This window comes from Saccostrea echinata, unplaced genomic scaffold, assembly GCF_033153115.1.
Source record: "Saccostrea echinata isolate AGI-Se365-2 ecotype Australia unplaced genomic scaffold, CSIRO_AGI_Sech_v1 ptg000001l, whole genome shotgun sequence".
NCBI lineage: Eukaryota > Metazoa > Mollusca > Bivalvia > Ostreida > Ostreidae > Saccostrea > Saccostrea echinata.
In genome coordinates this window covers 36793775-36812284 of record NW_026889750.1, presented here as the reverse complement: position 1 = coordinate 36812284, position 18510 = coordinate 36793775, and the positions used below count along the sequence as shown (strand labels likewise).

At 35.8% G+C, this 18510-nt stretch overlaps 2 protein-coding genes across 2 annotated transcripts in view; one reads left to right on the top strand and one right to left on the bottom strand.

The window, feature by feature from the left end:
• The first annotated feature begins 1639 nt into the window (after positions 1-1639).
• Positions 1640-18510, top strand: part of LOC133190840 (sialin-like) — a 142318-nt gene continuing 125447 nt past the window's right edge. The window contains exon 1 of the mRNA XM_061326535.1: positions 1640-1651. The gene's annotated coding sequence lies outside the window, so the exon portion shown is untranslated. The remainder of the gene's footprint in view (positions 1652-18510) is intronic.
• On the bottom strand, positions 3316-14470 carry LOC133181391 (uncharacterized). The gene is made up of 4 exons (XM_061315907.1): positions 14416-14470; positions 6311-6369; positions 4309-6229; positions 3316-3653 (listed from the first exon to the last, which is right to left on the bottom strand). The coding sequence occupies exons 1-4, from the start codon at positions 14468-14470 to the stop codon at positions 3316-3318; spliced, it is 2373 nt and encodes a 790-aa protein (XP_061171891.1).

Here is an 18510-nt window from a genome sequence, read left to right as displayed (position 1 = left end):
CATTAATCAATTATTACAGGATTACAAAAATGTTGTCAATGTACTTTTATTGTCAACATTATAAAGTTAAAAAAAATACATCAGCAAAAGGAGTGGATCTAGGTTTTTTTTCAAACGGGGAGGGGGGGGGGGGTTGTCAGTTTTTTCGTTGGTTTTACAAAGAAATTTAATGTCTGAAATTTACAGGTTTGGACGATGTAGCTGGTCAAGTTCGATAATTGTTAATTGCCATAAATACACAAAGTAAACAAGGTCCGACCAATTATGTAACAGCATTTAGACAAATCCACGAGAAAATAAATAAAACACGTGATTTTAAATAATTATGTTCTCTCAAAGGATTTTTTTTAAAAACAGAACTTTAGTAAACTTCATGCATAACAGCATGTATAACAATTCTCCTGCAAATATCTTTTTTGAATCTCTTTTGATACATTTCTGACATTTCTCTGCCTTTCTAATCATTTCATGTATTTCCTTTGTGAAGAAAACACACACACACACACCCTCACACACACACAAACGAGCGCGCGGAACTTTTCAGTCGCACTAAGCATGCTTAGAGCAAAGTGGCAGGGACAAGGAATTTTGATTTGTAATTTAAGTGTTTTTCGCTTTACTTTATCCAGTATACTAGTTCTGTATACATTTTTAAAAAGAATCACATCGTTGTTAGCATGAATTCAAGAAAAGTTTGTTTGCTTTAACCGTGTTTAATGGCATTACGATATGCACAAGGTTTATTTGAAAAAAAGTGTTTTAATCATCGAAGATCTGAAACATGGCTTTTCAACGAACGTGAATAGAGGAGTCAGTCGAGACTATGCCAAGAGAAAACATGAGACAAAAGCAGAAGTCAAATTAAGGCAGATCTGGACTTGTGTGTGTTTGTGTAGGGGGGAGGGGGGGGGGGGTAAACATTTCGTGATGAACAGGAGAAGGAGAACACCAATTAAAAATTCAATACCATTGTATTGAGTGATGGCGATTTCATTGCTTTTTGTAAAAGAACTATATGAGGGTATAAAGTCAATTTGTTTTAGGTACCTGCATTATGTAACGGTGAAAATAGGCTTCTTACATCCCCTGATTGATCATTCTATGCTATGGCAATATACATTGTAAAATATTATTATTATTACAGCCTACACTAATATCATTGACATATATTTATCGTTACCTTTTTAGATTACTATTTCCTAAATCGTGAAAAAGAAAGCCTATTAGGATCAATCTGTGGAAAGAAAAAAAAATTAAAAGACGTACATTTTTAAAAGGCGTAATAACGCAAAGTGAGAAGGCGTTATAACGCAAAAAGACGTAATAACGCGAAAAAGACGTCATAACTTTTTTTAAAAATGCTTTATTACGCCTCTGAAAGCGCTTTTCAAAAATGCCTTATTACGCCTTTCAAAAGACATTATTACGCCTTTAAAAAGGGCGTTATAAATTCTTTTCAAAAGACAATATTTCGCCTTTCATTTTCATGACTGGATTCTGGGACCTGAAATATTGACCCTCGGACCTGAATTTCACAGTTTAGTATAGGGCTAATTTCTCAAAAAACAAGATCTATTTGTGAAACACTGATTTCCCCGTAGGGCAGCTTATGGCAAAGGTTAAAGTTTCTCAAATGCAAGTCCAACTCTAGGTCAAGAGTTCAAAAATGTTGGTACCCAAAGAAAGATCTTGTCTCGAGAAATATACCTGTGAAATATGAAAATCCTAGCACCAACCGTTGAAAAGTTAAGGCGAAGGTGAAAGTTTTTGAAAAGTAAGTAAAACGGCAAGGTCAAGGTCAAATGGTGCCCAAGGGAAACTCTTATCACAAGTGATACTGATGATCGTGAAATGTGAAAGCCCTATACTAGAAACGAACGTTCCAATGTTATAGCCAAGGTTAAATTTTTTTGAAAGTAGGTCAAATGCCGAGGTAAAGGTCAAATGCCAAGATTGTTGGTATCCAAGGAAGGTCTTGTCACAAGGAATATACATGTAAAGTATGAAAGCCCTAACACCAACTGTTCAAAAGTCATGGCCAAGGTTAAAGTTTTTCAAAAGTAGGTCAAATTCCAAGGTCAAGGGGTCAAAGTTGTTGGTATCTAAAGGAAGGTCTTGTCCCAAGGAATGCATAAGTGAAGTATGAAAGCCGTAACACCAACTGTTCAAAATTTATGGCAAAGGTTGAAGTTTTTCAAAAGTAGGTCATACTCCAAGGTTAAGGTCAATAAGTCAAAGTTTGTTAGTATCTAAAGGGAGGTCTTGTCACAAGGAATGCATAAATGAAGTATGAAAGCCCAAGGTTACAGTTTTCAAAAGAAGGTCAAACTCCAGGAACAAGGTCAAAGGATCAAAGATGTTGGTATCCAAGGATACATGTGAAGTATGAAAGCCCTAGCACTAACTGTTTAAAAGTTATGGCCAAAGTTAAAGTTTATTTGAAAAAGTAGGTAAAACTCGAGGGTCAAGGTCAAAGGGTCAAAATTGTTGGTATCCAAAGAAAGGTCTTGACACAAGAAATACACATGTGAAGTTTGAAAGCCCAAGCACCAACGGTTCAAAAATTATTGTCAAGGTTAAAGTCTCATAAAATTTTTCAAAAGTGGATCAAACGTCAAGGTCAAATATGATGGTACCCAAAGAAAGGTCACAAGGAATACACATGTGAAATGTGAAAGTCATGCCTCCAACCAACCAAAAGTTATGGGCAAGGTTAAAGATTTAGCGGACAAACAGACGGAGAGAGAGGGCAAAAACTATATGCCCCCGAATCTTCGATAATAATTTATACAGATTGTAGTTATTATATATTATATTTTCAAGTTGAACCAACTTAGTCTTTCCCTCATGCTAGTCACCTGGACCAAGGGTCATTGATTTCATAATTTTGGTTGAAGGCTTATTGCTCATTTTACCCATGCAAATAATTTGCTCTTTTTGCGTTTAATTTTTTTTTCACCCATAGATTGATCCTAATAGGCTTTCGTAAGTGAATACATCTTTAATGAAGCATAATTCGTTTTAACATTCTGATTGTATTGAATGTGGAAGAGGTTTAGGAAGATAGTTAGTGTTCCACCAATCAAGTTATATATATGCTGTTGTAGCCTGTGGTCAAATTGATATACAGAAAGACTTCTTGTCTTGTCGAGTTAAAATTTACTTGCAGATAGGATCTTGTTCAAATAAATTAAAATGCATGGGATCATAAATTCTTCAAAATCGTGACTTTATTATTATCCACAAAAGATACCCGATGATGAAACTACGACACGACACATTTCAGTTTCTTTATAAGAAACATTCTGGAGGATTTTAAGTGGTTCCCTCGTCATTCAGACATATGTTTGTATCACTATACCACAAGCAGTCATCACCAGAACTGTCGGTGGCAGAGTTTACAGGGTCGTCATTACCATTTGCACCATTTGCATTGGCATCGCAGGTTGCTTTCGTTGGTCCATTTGTGTTACACCATGCACAAGCAACAGGATTTCTTCGTGATGGACACAGACTGCTTACAGGTGCCGGAGTTGCGGCTACAAATGCACTGCCACCTGCCGCTGCGGACGAAGAGGCAGCGCTACCGCTGCTTCCTCCCCCAAAGAGTCCAAAGAAACCTCCTCCGCTTCCACTCGCGGCTTGTCCAGCAGCTTAAAAAGAAAGAATCTTAATTTTGAAAATAAAAAAATTAAAGGAGGAATTGTGTTTTATACAAATGTGCTCTGGGAAATTTGAGTTCTTACGACACTTGCTAAAACATTCACTTTTGGGATTTTATATGATTATGATCACCTTTTGACGTCCCTTTTTCTCTTTATAGAATATTATTAGTATAAATATGAAATCCTGGAAAAATCTAAACTTTATTTGCAAAACATATTCATTTTTCTTATATAAACCAATTTTTATTAGCAAGCGAGAAATATCTGCGAGTTTTGCGACCTTTTACTCGCGAATATTTCTCGTCTCGATCTAATGATTCACCTTGATTTTATGTAGAATGTTTTCACAGTCACGAAAATAAATAGTTGTGGATGGATTTCAAACTTAAAAATCACGAATAAAAGATGTCATGAATAATAGCTGGTTTACAGTAGATTTACTTTCAACAGTAATAATCTTTTTTTAAGTTTATTTTTTGTGAGAGCTTTTCTTAAAAGCGCTTTCAAAAACTTACCGATTTTTTTTTTTTAAAAAGGGGTTTTATATATATATATATATATATATATATATATATATATATATATATATATATATATATATATATATATAGCAAGGTTCATGAAGCGCTTTCTAAAAACTTACCGATTACTGCAGCAGCTACCGCAAAAGGGAAAAAAGCACTCTGTGTAAAAGAGTACCACCATCCTCCACCCCCTCCAGCTAATGCGCCAAATGCCCCTCCAGATCCAGCAAGGGCCCCTCCAAGCCCACCTAACCCCCCACCATACAAGCCGCCACCCAACCCCCCTAATCCACCACCTAATCCGCCTCCCAGCCCCCCTAATCCACCACCACCTAGTCCCCCTAATCCTCCACCCCCAAACCCACCTAATCCACCACCACCTAGTCCCCCTAATCCACCACCTCCCAGTCCACCACCTAATCCACCACCACCTAGTCCTCCTAATCCTCCACCTCCCAGTCCACCACTTAACCCTCCACCTCCCAGCCCACCACCTAATCCTCCACCTCCCAGCCCACCACCTAACCCTCCACCTCCCAGCCCACCACCTAATCCTCCACCTCCCAGCCCACCACCTAATCCCCCACCTCCCAGTCCACCACCTAATCCTCCACCTCCTAGCCCACCACCTAACCCCCCACCTCCCAGCCCACCACCTAATCCTCCACCTCCCAACCCACCACCTAATCCCCCGCCTCCTAGTCCACCACCAAATACCCCACCTCCAAAATTGTTAATTCCCAGACTCCCACCTCCAAGTCCACCCCCACCACCCAGTCCTCCGATTCCACCGAGACTACCAAATCCACCTAATCCCCCTCCCCCTCCAAGTCCACTGGTAATTCCACCAAGACTCCCTCCTACTCCTAATCCACCTCCGATGCCTCCTGGAGAAACTGTTACTACAGATGTGGTGGGTATTATTGGTTCTGGACCTACAAAGCTACCGGCTGGTAACCCTGTACCGCCTGCGCCTATAGTCCCCCCTGTGCCTAGACCAACTCCACCTTCAGGAAAGGGATCCGGTCCTACAAAAGTCCCACCTGTGCCCAAAGCTCCTCCTTGACCGTTTAGAATAGTGACGTCCCCTAGGCCTCCTATTCCAGGACCACCTCCAACTGCAATACCTGGTACTGCTCCACCTCCTCCAGGTCCTCCAAAACCAGTGGCACCTCCGTTGATAATGGTGCCAGGTCCTCCAAAGCCATCTCCACTGCCAACAAAATCAACTCCTCCTAATCCACCAGTTCCACCAAATCCCCCCGTTCCAGCATCAATAACTTGTACAGGGGCACCAGGAGCCCCAACACCACCTCCTCCCCCAACGAATGTAAATCCATCGCCAGGTCCACCAAATCCATCAACTCCTCCGCCAAAAGAAGGAAATCCGCCTCCAGCTCCTCCTAAGCCACCACCTCCGACAAATGCAGCACCGTCCCCAGGAGCCCCAACAGCTCCTCCACCGCCAACGAAAGTGAATCCACCTCCAGGTCCTCCAAATCCATCAACTCCTCCCCCAAAAGAAGGCAATCCGCCGCCAGTTCCTAAACCACTACCTCCAAAAAATGTGGCACCGGCTCCGGGAGCTCCAGCACCTCCTCCACTGCCAACAAAAGTGAAACCATCACCAGCTCCTCCAAATCCATCGACTCCTCCGACGAAGGAAGGCACTACCCCGCCAGCCCCTCCTAAACCACTGCCAGGTCCTCCAACAAATGTAGTTCCTCCTAATCCACCGGTTCCTAGATCACCTCCACCAATTACACCACCTGTCCCAAGACTTCCATCCACTAGTCCCACGCCAGGCCCACCTACTGTAGTAAATCCTCCCGTTGCAATGGGAAGTCCTGTTCCTGCTCCAGATGTACTGAAACTTGGAATACCTAATGTACTGCCACCTACACTGCCGATTCCAGAAACAAACCCATCGTTTAGAAAACCACTGTTAAAAGATGAGAGTCCTGGATTTGCTAATGGCACTTGTGACAAACATGGTTGGAAAGTGCGAGTTAAAGCAAGGGCCCATAAATATTTAAGGATCTGTTGAAAAAATAATAAAATAAATTAAATTTATAGTTGAATGATCAAATAAATCATTTTTTTTTTCAAAACATTACATACAAAGCTGGAGCTGTGTAAATTGTATTCTCTATTTTGTCCCTCAAATCCAACAGAATATTCTGAAGTGAAAAAGACACGTTTTAACTTTTAAGGTATATTGAGTGACTATCTACGGTGACAGCCGAGCTTCTGGTAAATTCAACATATCGCTCGACTTTTCTAGAAAATCATTTATTTTTTGACGAAAAAAGAGACTGTCTTTTGTTGCTATTATTTCATTCACTGAATGAAAAATCAGAAAAGTATCACGTACATGTATTGTTAAAACCTATACTGTACATGTATTTGATTAAAATTAAAAACAGATATTAGGCAAGTGTTTTTCTTTCTTTTTCTTTTTTTTTTTTTAAATATAATGTAATGTTCTGAAAAATAGAGCTGTCACTTTTACCATATATATATAAGTAAACTTGCATGTTAGATCAGAAAACAAATATTTTACATATGAATACGACAGAAGAAAATGTACTGCATTTTTCATAAATGGGAACATTTTGTTCTCATTCTTTTATTTCTCTTATTCTCAATAACGCCTTCCCTCAAAATCTCCTGCTTCAACACTTCAACTTAAATGTTACAGACAGCCCGGCCTCTCCGGTCTGCATTAGGTACCGGACTTTCCCCTCTCCCCCTTTCCTAAAAAAAATATCAATTTATCTTAATCATTCCAAAGTTTAAATAAAACATATCGAATGTGTAAATCTTGCTAATTAAACTGTTTTAAGAAAAAAGGAAATGGAAATCTACTTGAAAAAAAATTGAGGCAATACACACACTCGGATGCCAAATACTAGGTGTGAATAAATTTAACACGTACTTTAATATCTTTGCCGTAAGAAAGGAAGACTGCACTAAACGCCTGTTTTTGGATCTTTTTCGGTTGCTTCTGTTGCTTTCACATCTAAATCTTATTTCAATTTTATGAAAGAATCCTGTCAATTTGGAACCAAATTTAAATCTTAAAATCATTTTATACTGTGATATAATAAAATGATTCAATGTTTCTGTCCTTACTGCTTTTCAAATATAGTGAATTTACACTTACATGCCCTTGATTGAACATTAGATGTGCATGAGAGGTGGAGACATTTGTAACATTGTAAGAATGGGTCTAAAATTAGACTTGATAAATAACAATGACATGTTTGAAAAAAAGAACGTGATCACTCTTTCCAATCTCCCTCTCCATTCTGTATGGCACAAATACACTACTGACAAAGGTTTCAAAACGAAATTAACAATAGGAGCACGTCAATGTAATTAAAGCAGATTTTATATCAGTGCCAGATGACTTCGTGTTCGAACACAATGTCCTAGTAAGCACAAAACATGCTACCTTACAAGTCATGTGACGGAATTTAGTATTCACAAAGTTACCTGAGGCAAGAAATCACGTGGTGAATTATAATATTCAACATGTCACAAGCCTTGGTTACAACACATGGAGCGAATGTAAGAAGAAGCAGTTTTTTCTCTTTTTAACCTTGAGCAAATGTTTGTCTATTAATCTCCTTTTGACACATTATTATTTATGCAAATATACAACTACTGTTAAACGTAGAACAATAGACAAACATGCGCTGACTATGTATAAAGTCATTAAAAAAGTGGGTGTCCTCATTATCGAATGGAGATTCAAGAAATTGTGATGACCCCTGCCTTTGAAAACAGATTCGAACTTCGTAAATACACACTTTTATTAACCGTAATTAAATAAAGTTGTAGATTGGATGTTGGCCATTCTTGCAATGAAAAGAAAAATGCTTGTTTTGAAAGTTTATTTTGTCGCAAATTTCGCATGTCCTAAAGTGCAGTCATCCTTTTAATCATTATATTTACATTTCCAATGTCTTGTCCGAGATAAAATTACAAATTGTAAAAATACTTTATTTCTACATAAATCTACTGGTTCATCGATAGGCGCGGTTAAAAAAAAATCACGTGCGGGGCGGGACAAATAGAGACAGAAGCGGGGCTATTAGCACGGGAATTTGCAGAATCAGGAGCATGTAAATATAAGGAATAACTGTCAGATTTTTTGGATTCATGGCGATGATCAATCGATTGGCTTGCGTGATAATTTTATGCATAAACGCCTTCGGCGTTTATGCAAATTATCACGCAAGCCACTCGATTGATCACATCATGAATCCAAAAAATTAGACAGTTATTCCTTAATTCAACACTTAAAAAATCGGGGGGAAAGAGAGAGAGTTTCACTTTTTGTAATTTATATTGCTGTAAATATGCGCTTATAATGATAATTCTACATGTAGCTTGAATCATTATCATCAATAAGACAAACTACATTTGCACGCATTAAATTTTATCTGATTGATTAATTGATTGTATGTTGTTTTACGTCCCATTCGAGAATTTTTCACTCATATAGACCATATACCATATAACGGTGAAGGGCTTTAAATTTTGACCTTTACTCGGCTCTTAGGGCCATTGAGCAGTGAGGGTTCTTTATCGTGCCAACGCCTGCCGTGACACGGCAGTTTTAAGGTCTCATCCAAAGGACCCGCAACTTTCACTTAAAGTGCCGAGCGCATTACGAAGGAACAGATGCTACCCATTTTTTATCGACTTATGTCAGTCGCGGCCGAGATTTGAACTCACGACCTCCCGATCACGGAGCGAGTGCTCTACCGAATGAGAAATTTTATCTGAAGAAAAGAGAGATTTCTGCACTAAAGAATGTGTAGAAATACATAAAAAATCATTTTTGTAAAGGACGACGATAATTGCAATTTTGCTTTTTAATAGTTTTAATTTCCAACACAAACTTATAAACCTTCATTTTTTCTGTCATTAGAACAGTATTTCAATTTAACAACGAAATCAACAGGATTGAAACTCACATTGCTTACACGCACATGTACAAAATCTTGTAATTAAATTTGTATTTTAACTGATAAAGTAACATGATAAACAAATATAGACATTAAAGGTGCTTGGACACAGATTTGAAGTTAATATTTTTTAAAATTTTCGGTATAATATCATGACTTACACGGAAATAAAAATAATAATAATAAAAAAAAAATTATCTGGAAATTATTGAAACTACAAATTTCGGGACGCGTTTGATTGACACATCTATGCACTTTCACAAAGCAAACTTTATCTTTAATACTTAAGAAAAGTAGGAATTTTGTTGTGCATTAATGAAAAATATTAAACTATAATCCAGAAAATAAAGAGTAGAAATGTGAAAAAGAAAAACCAACTCACCAGTATTGTCAGTCCGTGCTCAGTGATGTGTGCAGAGTTGAACAAATTGAACAAACCCGTGAAACGTAAACTGTTTTTGTAAACAGGGCACGAGCTCTGTTATTGTTAATGTTTATATTTCACGGGGTGTGTTCAATTTGTTAAACTCTGCACACATCACTGAGCATGGACTGACAATACTGGTGAGTTGGTTTTGCTTTCTTACATTTTTACTCTGAATTATCCGGATTATAGTTTGAATATATTTCATTAATACACAACAAAAATTTTAATTTTCTTAAGTATTAAGGATAAAGTTTGCTTTATGAAAGTGCTACGATGTATCAAACAAACGCGTCCCGAAATTTGTAGTTTCAATAATTTCCAGATAAAATAAGGTTTTTTTAAATTTTATTTCCGTTTGAAATGCTATAGCAACATATAAGTCATGATATTATACCGAAAACTTGAGAAAATATTAACTTCAAATCTGTGTCCAAGCACCTTTAAAACAACAATATGTACTGTTTTTTTTTTTTAACAAATGGTCTAAAATTCTTTTTCTTGTTATATGTACTAAAGGTCACATATTGTATAATTTCTGGGTACTGTCTTTAACATCAATATGGTACAGAGTATTTCATAAAATCTATCCCCATTACAGTTGTCTGTAAAATCCTTAATTTTAATCATATTTAAAAAAAATAAATAAAACAGTATTATAAAGAAGAAAAGAAACAATTTTATATCTTGAAAAATAGCATTTTTTAAAATGTTATGATTTCATTTTTGATGTTATAAAAACAGGCTAAAATTTCGATGTCTCTGTCTACAGATCAAAAATATTGAAGTTGTGCGGCTGTATACTGAGATTGCCATTAACAAAATTAACTGTGGTCAGAATGATGCAAAGTAGTATCCAAATCAGAAAAAAAAAAATCATTAGAAATACATTAAGTACTATTTAAAACCAAATTTGAGAACACGGCAAGAAATCATGAAACACCCTTTTAAACCAAGAAGCAACACCATGTTTGACATTTAATTATATTCAATTTATATAAAATATATTCTTGATTTTTTTTTAATTAAAATATTGAAATTAGATCTGATAATTTTTTTTTTAAATTTAGGAATAATTAGATAAATTTGTTCCAAATAAAAATCAGTCAGCAGCAGTATTGAGGAAGGGAGTTTTGTCGCAGCGTAAATGATTTCACAAAAATAAAGTTAACCGAAGCAGATTTAATTCAAAGTAATTTGAATGAAAGAGATAAAAAGGGAAAATTTGAACATTGATATTAAGTATTTTAAAAGATATTCATTGTTCCAAGGAAACAAAATTCGACAGAGATTTAAAAATTTGGACAGAATTCGATTTTTCTTTCGATGCTGAATGTTCGTTACACTTGCATGTTTTCAAATTTATTAGATCTTATTTTGAAAGTACGTTGATTTTTAAAAAGAACATAATTTAGGAAATGCATAACTTTTTTTAGAATTTATATGAAGCTGTGATATTTAAAATATACCTGTGGATATAAAGCTTTCCTCATATCTCTGTACTGAATGGGCGCGCAAACCACACTGAAAAAAGGTCTAGACACCATTTGTCATAAATAAGTGAACTTATCTGGAGTTGCGTACACGATATAGCGTTCTACCCAGTGCTATGTAAGACTGGCTATTTTCGTCTTAAAGGTCAAAGAGAGGAGATGAAAATCTTACAGAAATCTACCTTGTTTTCTACCTTATCGGGGCAGATTCGTATATACATGTTTTGCATGCATCTTGCAAATATTGCAAAATATATAAATTCTGTATTAATTGTTTTTCTATTATCATTTGAAGTTTCAAATGTGAAGTACATCAATAGAACATAAACAGTATTATCCTCCATATTCACTTTTCTTGTCCACATTAACTAGCATTTTTAAAGCTCCTTCAATTTCAGGAAACAAAAGGAACACTGACCACAATTTTATTATGTATCAATCACCTTTTTCTGAAGGAAAAGAAAGAAAGAGTGACTGCTCTATTTTCCTTAACTCAAAATGAGATTTTTTTTCACTGTCTGGTTTTTATCCCACCCCACCTTCCCGAAGAAATATCATTTTCTTATCGTTTTCACTGTATGATCGCTGGACATTCAATCCTTTTTTTCTGAGTAAAATGTTGTAAATCATTCTCCCTTTAATTTAAAGTTTTTTGATATACATGGGTACACTTGAAGTAAACCTCAAAACAACAGGATTTAAGTACCAAACCAATGACACAATAAGACACAATAAGTGATATTCCTGGATACTAAATAACAGCCCAAATTAGTAATTGTCGCTGTTAAAGAACATTTTGAGATGACAGCTTTAAAATGTTATTACTCTCGAATAGTGTGCACGTTTTGTATGAAAAACGTGAGGATGAGAACTTTGAACAATCTCAAAATTCTTAAAAACAATATAAATTTGTGAATTGGGCATAAAACACGGACCCCTGAAACTACAGAGGTGGAATCAGGTGTCTAGGAGGAGTAAGCATCCCTTATCAACTGGTCACACCCTACCTATTAATCAGGTAGACAAAGTAATCCGTAGTATGAAAACAATGACCTAACAATAAGTATCAAACTTGTCAGTCAAAAAAAGACCCAATGATAAGCTCTATTTGCAAACAAGGTCATTATAGCGACCGATGAATGTTCGAAATGCTGACTTTAAAAGGTTGTTGAAATTCCTGTAACATTAACTTAAGTGTCAGTAGCCCTTTTAGTTTAAAAATTGATCATACTCAGAGCATGTTCTTGCATATCGAATAAGTAGGAAGACATGAACGTGAACACTACATGCAGTTAATAATGGAATGTTACTACATATATAAGGATAGTTGCCGATGGAAAAGTTGAAGTCATCTCGTTTTTCATGCAGTTTAGTTGTATGCAATAAATCCCCACTGTTTTAAATGCGTGAAAATCCAGCTATCTTCATCCCAATTATTTCAAACTCTGCAGCCTTTTTTTTTTAGAAAAAAGATGAAGTCAAAGTAATGATTCATCTTAAATTGTAACAATATACTGAAACCAGTCAAGTTTTCCGAAGATACAACCTGGACATTTAACTGTCTCATCGCCTACTGACCTTGGCCTTCAAGAAATAACCTTCACTTAACACACCTTTTAAAATCTTAGACACGAGTCTTAATATCGCCTGCTTTAGCAGACGGTATATAGAGATGAAGTATTTTATGTACAGTCTTCGGATTATGCACTATCTCTCCTTTGTGACTGGATGTGAACATTTTTCGTCAATTTCATTGGTTGAAATGCTGTTGAACGACAGGGAGATAATTTGCTGCTGATCTGATTTACTGTAATAGAAAAAGGAGAAAATTTGGATGGACTGGGAATCGAACGTAGGACCCCTGTATTACTAGTCAATTGTTCAAAATACCGCCACTAAGGACGACATTCCTGGTCCACAAACAACAAAAACCAATACATTCTATAATCCTAAGTATACGGCCCCTAATGTAACAGGTAATGAGAAAATTTATGGCTGGACCGGGAATCGACTTCAGGACCCCTGTATTACTAGTCAGGTTCTACCAATCATTGAGCCATCCAGGCCGATACGCCCAGTCCATACAACTTTAACCACTACATTCTCAAATCCTGGTCACGGCACCAAATAGAGAAGGGGGGAAAATTATGGAAGGAGCGGGAATCGAACCTAGGACAGCATTTCTATAGACAGGTGCGCTAACCACAGAGCTATCCAGGCTGATATGTATACATATGCAGTCCTTGCAACCCAAACCAATACATCACGTATGAGATTTAACAGTTCTACAAGATTTTCATTTTTAAAAAAAGAGAGAAAAGAAAAAATATGAAGACAATGAATGAAATCGACACTATTTTTTTTTATCATACAGCAACTACAATGTAATAAAAAGGAGTTATTTTTATACGTATTTTCATTTTTAACAGAAATGTTCTCTTTTTTGGCATGGAAAGGTTAGGTTTTTTTTAATGTACATGGAAATACGATATTTTTAAAAACTGCTAATAACAGCAATTTTCGGTTTGAATTTTAATAATCGTAATCAGAGACGCAGAAGAAAACACGATACACACACACACACACACACAAAAAAACAAAACACCAGCCTGAAACCGAGTCCCCGCGCTTTCGTTATAACTTTGTTTTTCCGAGAGAACTCCAACATTCAGCTTGAAACTCATTTTCACAGGATTGTTTCACAAAAAGTCAAAATGACGTGTCAGTGAGGTTGTATTTATTTAATCAGCGCACACTTTATTAGTGTATGCATTGTAAAACATTTTTATGAGTTTAACAGTTTTCTTTGATGAAAGAAAATACGGCAGCTTTCAATATTGTGGCATATTTTATCTGCCTTCAGACGGGGCTGTATAATTGACATTCAGACCGCACACTGCAATCAAATAGAAAGTAATAGTACTATATGTGGAGTTGTTTTCGTATCATACAATTTGGGTCCATTCGTAGAAAGTTTCGCCTGTTTTCCTATACAAGGAACCGGTCACGGTGGCCTAGTGGTAGGGCGTTCGCTTCGAGAGGGAGGCCTATGTTTGATTCTCATTCACTGCGCCTCGTCAAACCTAGGTCGTAAACCTAAGTACGCAATGTTCCTTCGCCAAGTGCCCGGCACTAGAAGTGAAGGCACGGGTCTTTCGGGTGAGACCTTAAAAAAAGGTCCCGTGTGGAAGGAGTTGGCATGATAAAGATCCATCACTGCTCAATGGCCCTGAATGCCGAGTATAGGTCAAAATTTGAAGCCCTTCACCGGTATATTGTGACGTCTCTATAACAGTAAAAAATTATCAAATGGGACGTAAAACAACATACCATCAATCAATCTATCCAAGCTACAGTTACTGATTATATCAACCAGGTCGATCATATCCACATGGGCTATACACAGATATCTCCACCACAGATTGTGGAGAGATCAGTATCCGTTCTGGCTCATTCAAATAGACAGTTTATATATACATGTACTTCAAAAATTCATTAGTAGGTTATCCAAGAAAAAAAAAATCCCAAGAGGAACTTCGTCTTACGGGAAACCGATGTAGCAGATTTCTTTCTGATTTGAAAGAAATATTTTCATTACATATGTTTGGGAAATGCTATAAAATTTATTATTAGTATTACTAGACAAAAATATTTTATACACAAAACCAAAAGTAACAAATAAATTAATTATAAATATTTCGTGATTATATAGACATCCTAATTCAAGTTAAATATTGCATGTTTCAAAGAGACTGAACAGAAATGAAACTTGAAATTTTAAAAATGTGTTATTGAAATAAATGTAAATGAATCCAAAATTTAAAATCACAAGAAAAAAGCCATTAAATTTGTAGTCAGAATTCCAAGGATAAACATGGAGTAGTGTATAAATAACCCGTCTTTTTAAAGTTTGATCATTATTTCATTAGTCTTTAGAAATATGATGGATTCACTCTCAGACAAAACAATTGTCCATGCCAAACCTCCATTGTATAAAGTATCAAATATCTATCTTGATCATTTTCAAAAATTTCAATTTTCTTTTTTTTTATAGGATTACTAACTTGTATAAATAATTTCTGTAATTTGTCCAAGAAGCATCTAGTCGATACTTCCGTCACGAAAGGATAGAATGTGTCATAAACTGGATTCGTTAAGATCCTCAAGTAAATTGAATCTGAAGGCAAAGTTTGTATTTGGCAGATGTTAAAGAGATTAAGAACTATTCTCTGTAATCACTTCAACTTTCGGGCCCGCACGGTCACCGATTTTGATGAAACCTTGCCCATTATTAAAAATTCACCCCAGAAAGAAACATAAATAAAATTTAGTTGCTATGTATGTTGGTTGCCATGGTAAGCCGAAAAAGTTTTTAAAAAATTAAACTTTTCAGCTAATGTGAATCTTCATTTAGACTGAAAAAAGATAAGAGGGTGGAAGAACTGAAAAAAATATGCAGATAGAGAAAGAAAAAAGGTCAAGCTTGACCTTTCAGCTTTTGGCCTTAAAGTCAATATGAGTCCTTCATAGGTTGAAGAAATTCATCACCTTAAGTTTTATTGCAAAAACAGAGAACTAAAATTATCATATGAAAACCCTGTATACAATATATTAATTTCTTATCTTGGTCTTTGACATTTTTACTTCAAATCATAGGGGTCTTTTCTATTTCATATTGACTAAAGGTATAAAATTTCATTGCAGATTCCCAAAGAGAACGAGAGTTTTTTTTTCATTTTCATTTTCCGCCTTTCAACATACAGATGACAATATAAGTATACTTATAAACATTGCGGATTTTATTTAACATTTACTCACTGATTCTTTCCTCTTACCCATTCCATTACAGTTTCACCATGATAAATATAGTAGAAAAATATCTATATTCCATATATATACATGTATACAATGTTTAGTAATATGGTTATAGGAAAAACAAGATGTGTTTGTGAAACAATGATGCCCCCTAATGGCAACTTATATCAAAGGTTAAGCTTTCTCAAATGCAAATCAAATATGTTGGTACCCAAAGTAAGGTCTTGTCTCGAGGAATATACAGTGTACCTGTGAATATGAAAGCTCCAGCATCAACCATTGAATAGATATGGAAAAGGTTAACGTTTTTTTCAAAAGTATGTCAAACATCAAGGTCAAGGTCAAATGGTCAAAATTAATGGTGCCCAAGGAAAGGCCTTCTCCCAAGAAATACACAGGTGAAATATGAAAGCCGAAGCACCAATCATTCAAAAGTTATGGCCACGGTTAAAGTTTTTTTCAAATGTAGGTCGAACTCTACGGTCAAGGTCAAAGGGTAAAAGTTGTTGGTATCCAAAGAAAGGTCTTGTCACAAGAAGTTTACATGTGAAATATGAAAGCCCAAGCACCAACCGTTCAAAATTATGGCCAAGGTTAAAGTTTTTTCAAACGTAGGTCAAGGTCAAAGAGTCAAAGTTGTTAGTATCCAAAGGAAGGTCTTGTCACAAGGATTACACACGTGAAGTGTGAAAGCCCTAGCACTAACCGTTCAAACGTTATGGCCAAGGTTAAAGATTGGAAAAAATTTGCCAAACTGGGTCAAACTCCAAGGTCAAAAGGTCAAATATGGTGGTACCCAAAGAAAGGTCTTGTCACAAGAAATACACATGTGAAATATGAAAGCCATAGCTCCAACCAATCAAAAGTTATGGGCAAGGTTAAAGTTTTTGTGTACAAACAGACAGACAGACAGACAGACAGACAGACGGACAGGGCAAAAACTATAAACCCCCGAATCTTCGATACGGGGGCATAATAACATAAAGTAAAAATTGCAATGTTTCTTTATAAGTCACATAAATCTGGTCATCTTTCAAATAAATTGTATAAGAATGACCATCTCTTTTTCAACTGGATGTCGCAGAGAACTAGTTATTACCACTAAACCATTTTATGCAAGATATGAATTTTTCACCAAGATCTTTTGACCTTAGCAATCAAAGGAGTCTTCTTTAATTCATTGAGGGTTATGATATAGAACTGTATTTTAAAAAAACAAGGAAAACTATTATCATCCGGAGATAGTTTTTGCATTGTATGAATTTCTGAACTTGACTTTTGACCTTTTGACCTAATAATATATAGGAGTCTTTTTAAAGACACCAGGAGTTATGATACATAACTTAACTGAAAAGGCTCAAAGAAAACTAAAGTAATCATCTGTAAACCATTTCCGGCAATAAATAAATTTCTGACCTTGACATTTCACTTTTTGACCTAAAAATTAGGAGGGATCTTTTAAAGGTCATTGAGAATTTTGTTATAAAAAATTTCATTGCAAAATCTAAAAGGCTTTTTGAGATATTGTCCGCAAACGAAAGTATTACATACATACAGAATGTATTAATTTCTTATCTTGACCTTTGACCTTTTCATATCAAAATCAACAATAGTCATTTTTAGACCACAGTGAATTGGGACACAAATTTCATTGAATAAAGCTCAAATAAAACTGAAATAATCATCTGGAAATTGTTCCTTGCAATGTATGATTTTATGACCTTGACCTTCTGACCTCAAAATTAATAGGGTCATCTTTAGACCTTAGAAAGTTGTGATATGAAATTTCAATGTAAAAGCTCTAAGACTTTTTGAGATATCTTCTGGAAACAAAAGTGTTACACACATACAGAATGCATGAATTTCTGGCCTTTGACCTTTTGACTTCAAAATCAGAAGGCTCTTCTTTAGGCCATAGGCGGTTGTGATATAATATTTCATTGCAAAAGTTCAAAAGCTTTTCGAGATATAGTCAAGAAACGAAGGTGTTACAAAGAGACAGAATCACAGACAGACAGACAGATAATTAATTAATATCTCCCACTTTCAATGAAAGCGGGGGATAAAAAACTGAAAAACGCTTAATATTTTCTAATGATAGGTCTAACATGATCAAACTCAATCAACAGTACAAGAAAAAAAATTGACCTCAAGAAATATGTTATTGGCAATATCATTATAAAAATAAACTTTCATTGTTGCCATGGTAATAGAGTGTAGCCACACAAAAAATTGTTGCCAAGTTTTGGTTAATGTTGCTTTCTTAAGGAAAAATATTGAAATTCAAGACGGCAAATATGCATTGTTATGACCTTATTTACACAGCATAAGATTTATATTGATTGAATGTTGTTCTACGTCCCATTTTTCACATGTACATATAAAGACGTCACCATGTACCGGTGCAGGGCTTCAAATTCAGACCTTTGCTCAGGGTCATTGAGCAGTAAGGGATCTTTATCGTGCCAACGCATGGCGTGACAGGGGCCTCGGTTTTTAAGGTCTCATCCGAAATACCCGTGACTTTCACTTCAAAGTGACAGCATAAACCAGAAGTCTCTGATGAGACTGTAGCTCTACTGGTCTGTACGTATAACAAAGGAAAAGTAG

Bases quoted from the DNA above. Each gene is read 5' to 3' on its own strand.
- LOC133181391 (XM_061315907.1), bottom strand. From the start codon at position 14,470: ATGATCGACCTGGTTGATATAATCAGTAACTGTAGCTTGGATAGATTG. The intron at 6,230-6,310 runs GTATGTAATGTT...TTTTTTCAACAG, and splicing joins ATTTACACAGCTCCAGCTTT to ATCCTTAAATATTTATGGGC. The intron at 3,654-4,308 runs GTAAGTTTTTAG...TTTCTTTTTAAG, and splicing joins GGTAGCTGCTGCAGTAATCG to CTGCTGGACAAGCCGCGAGT.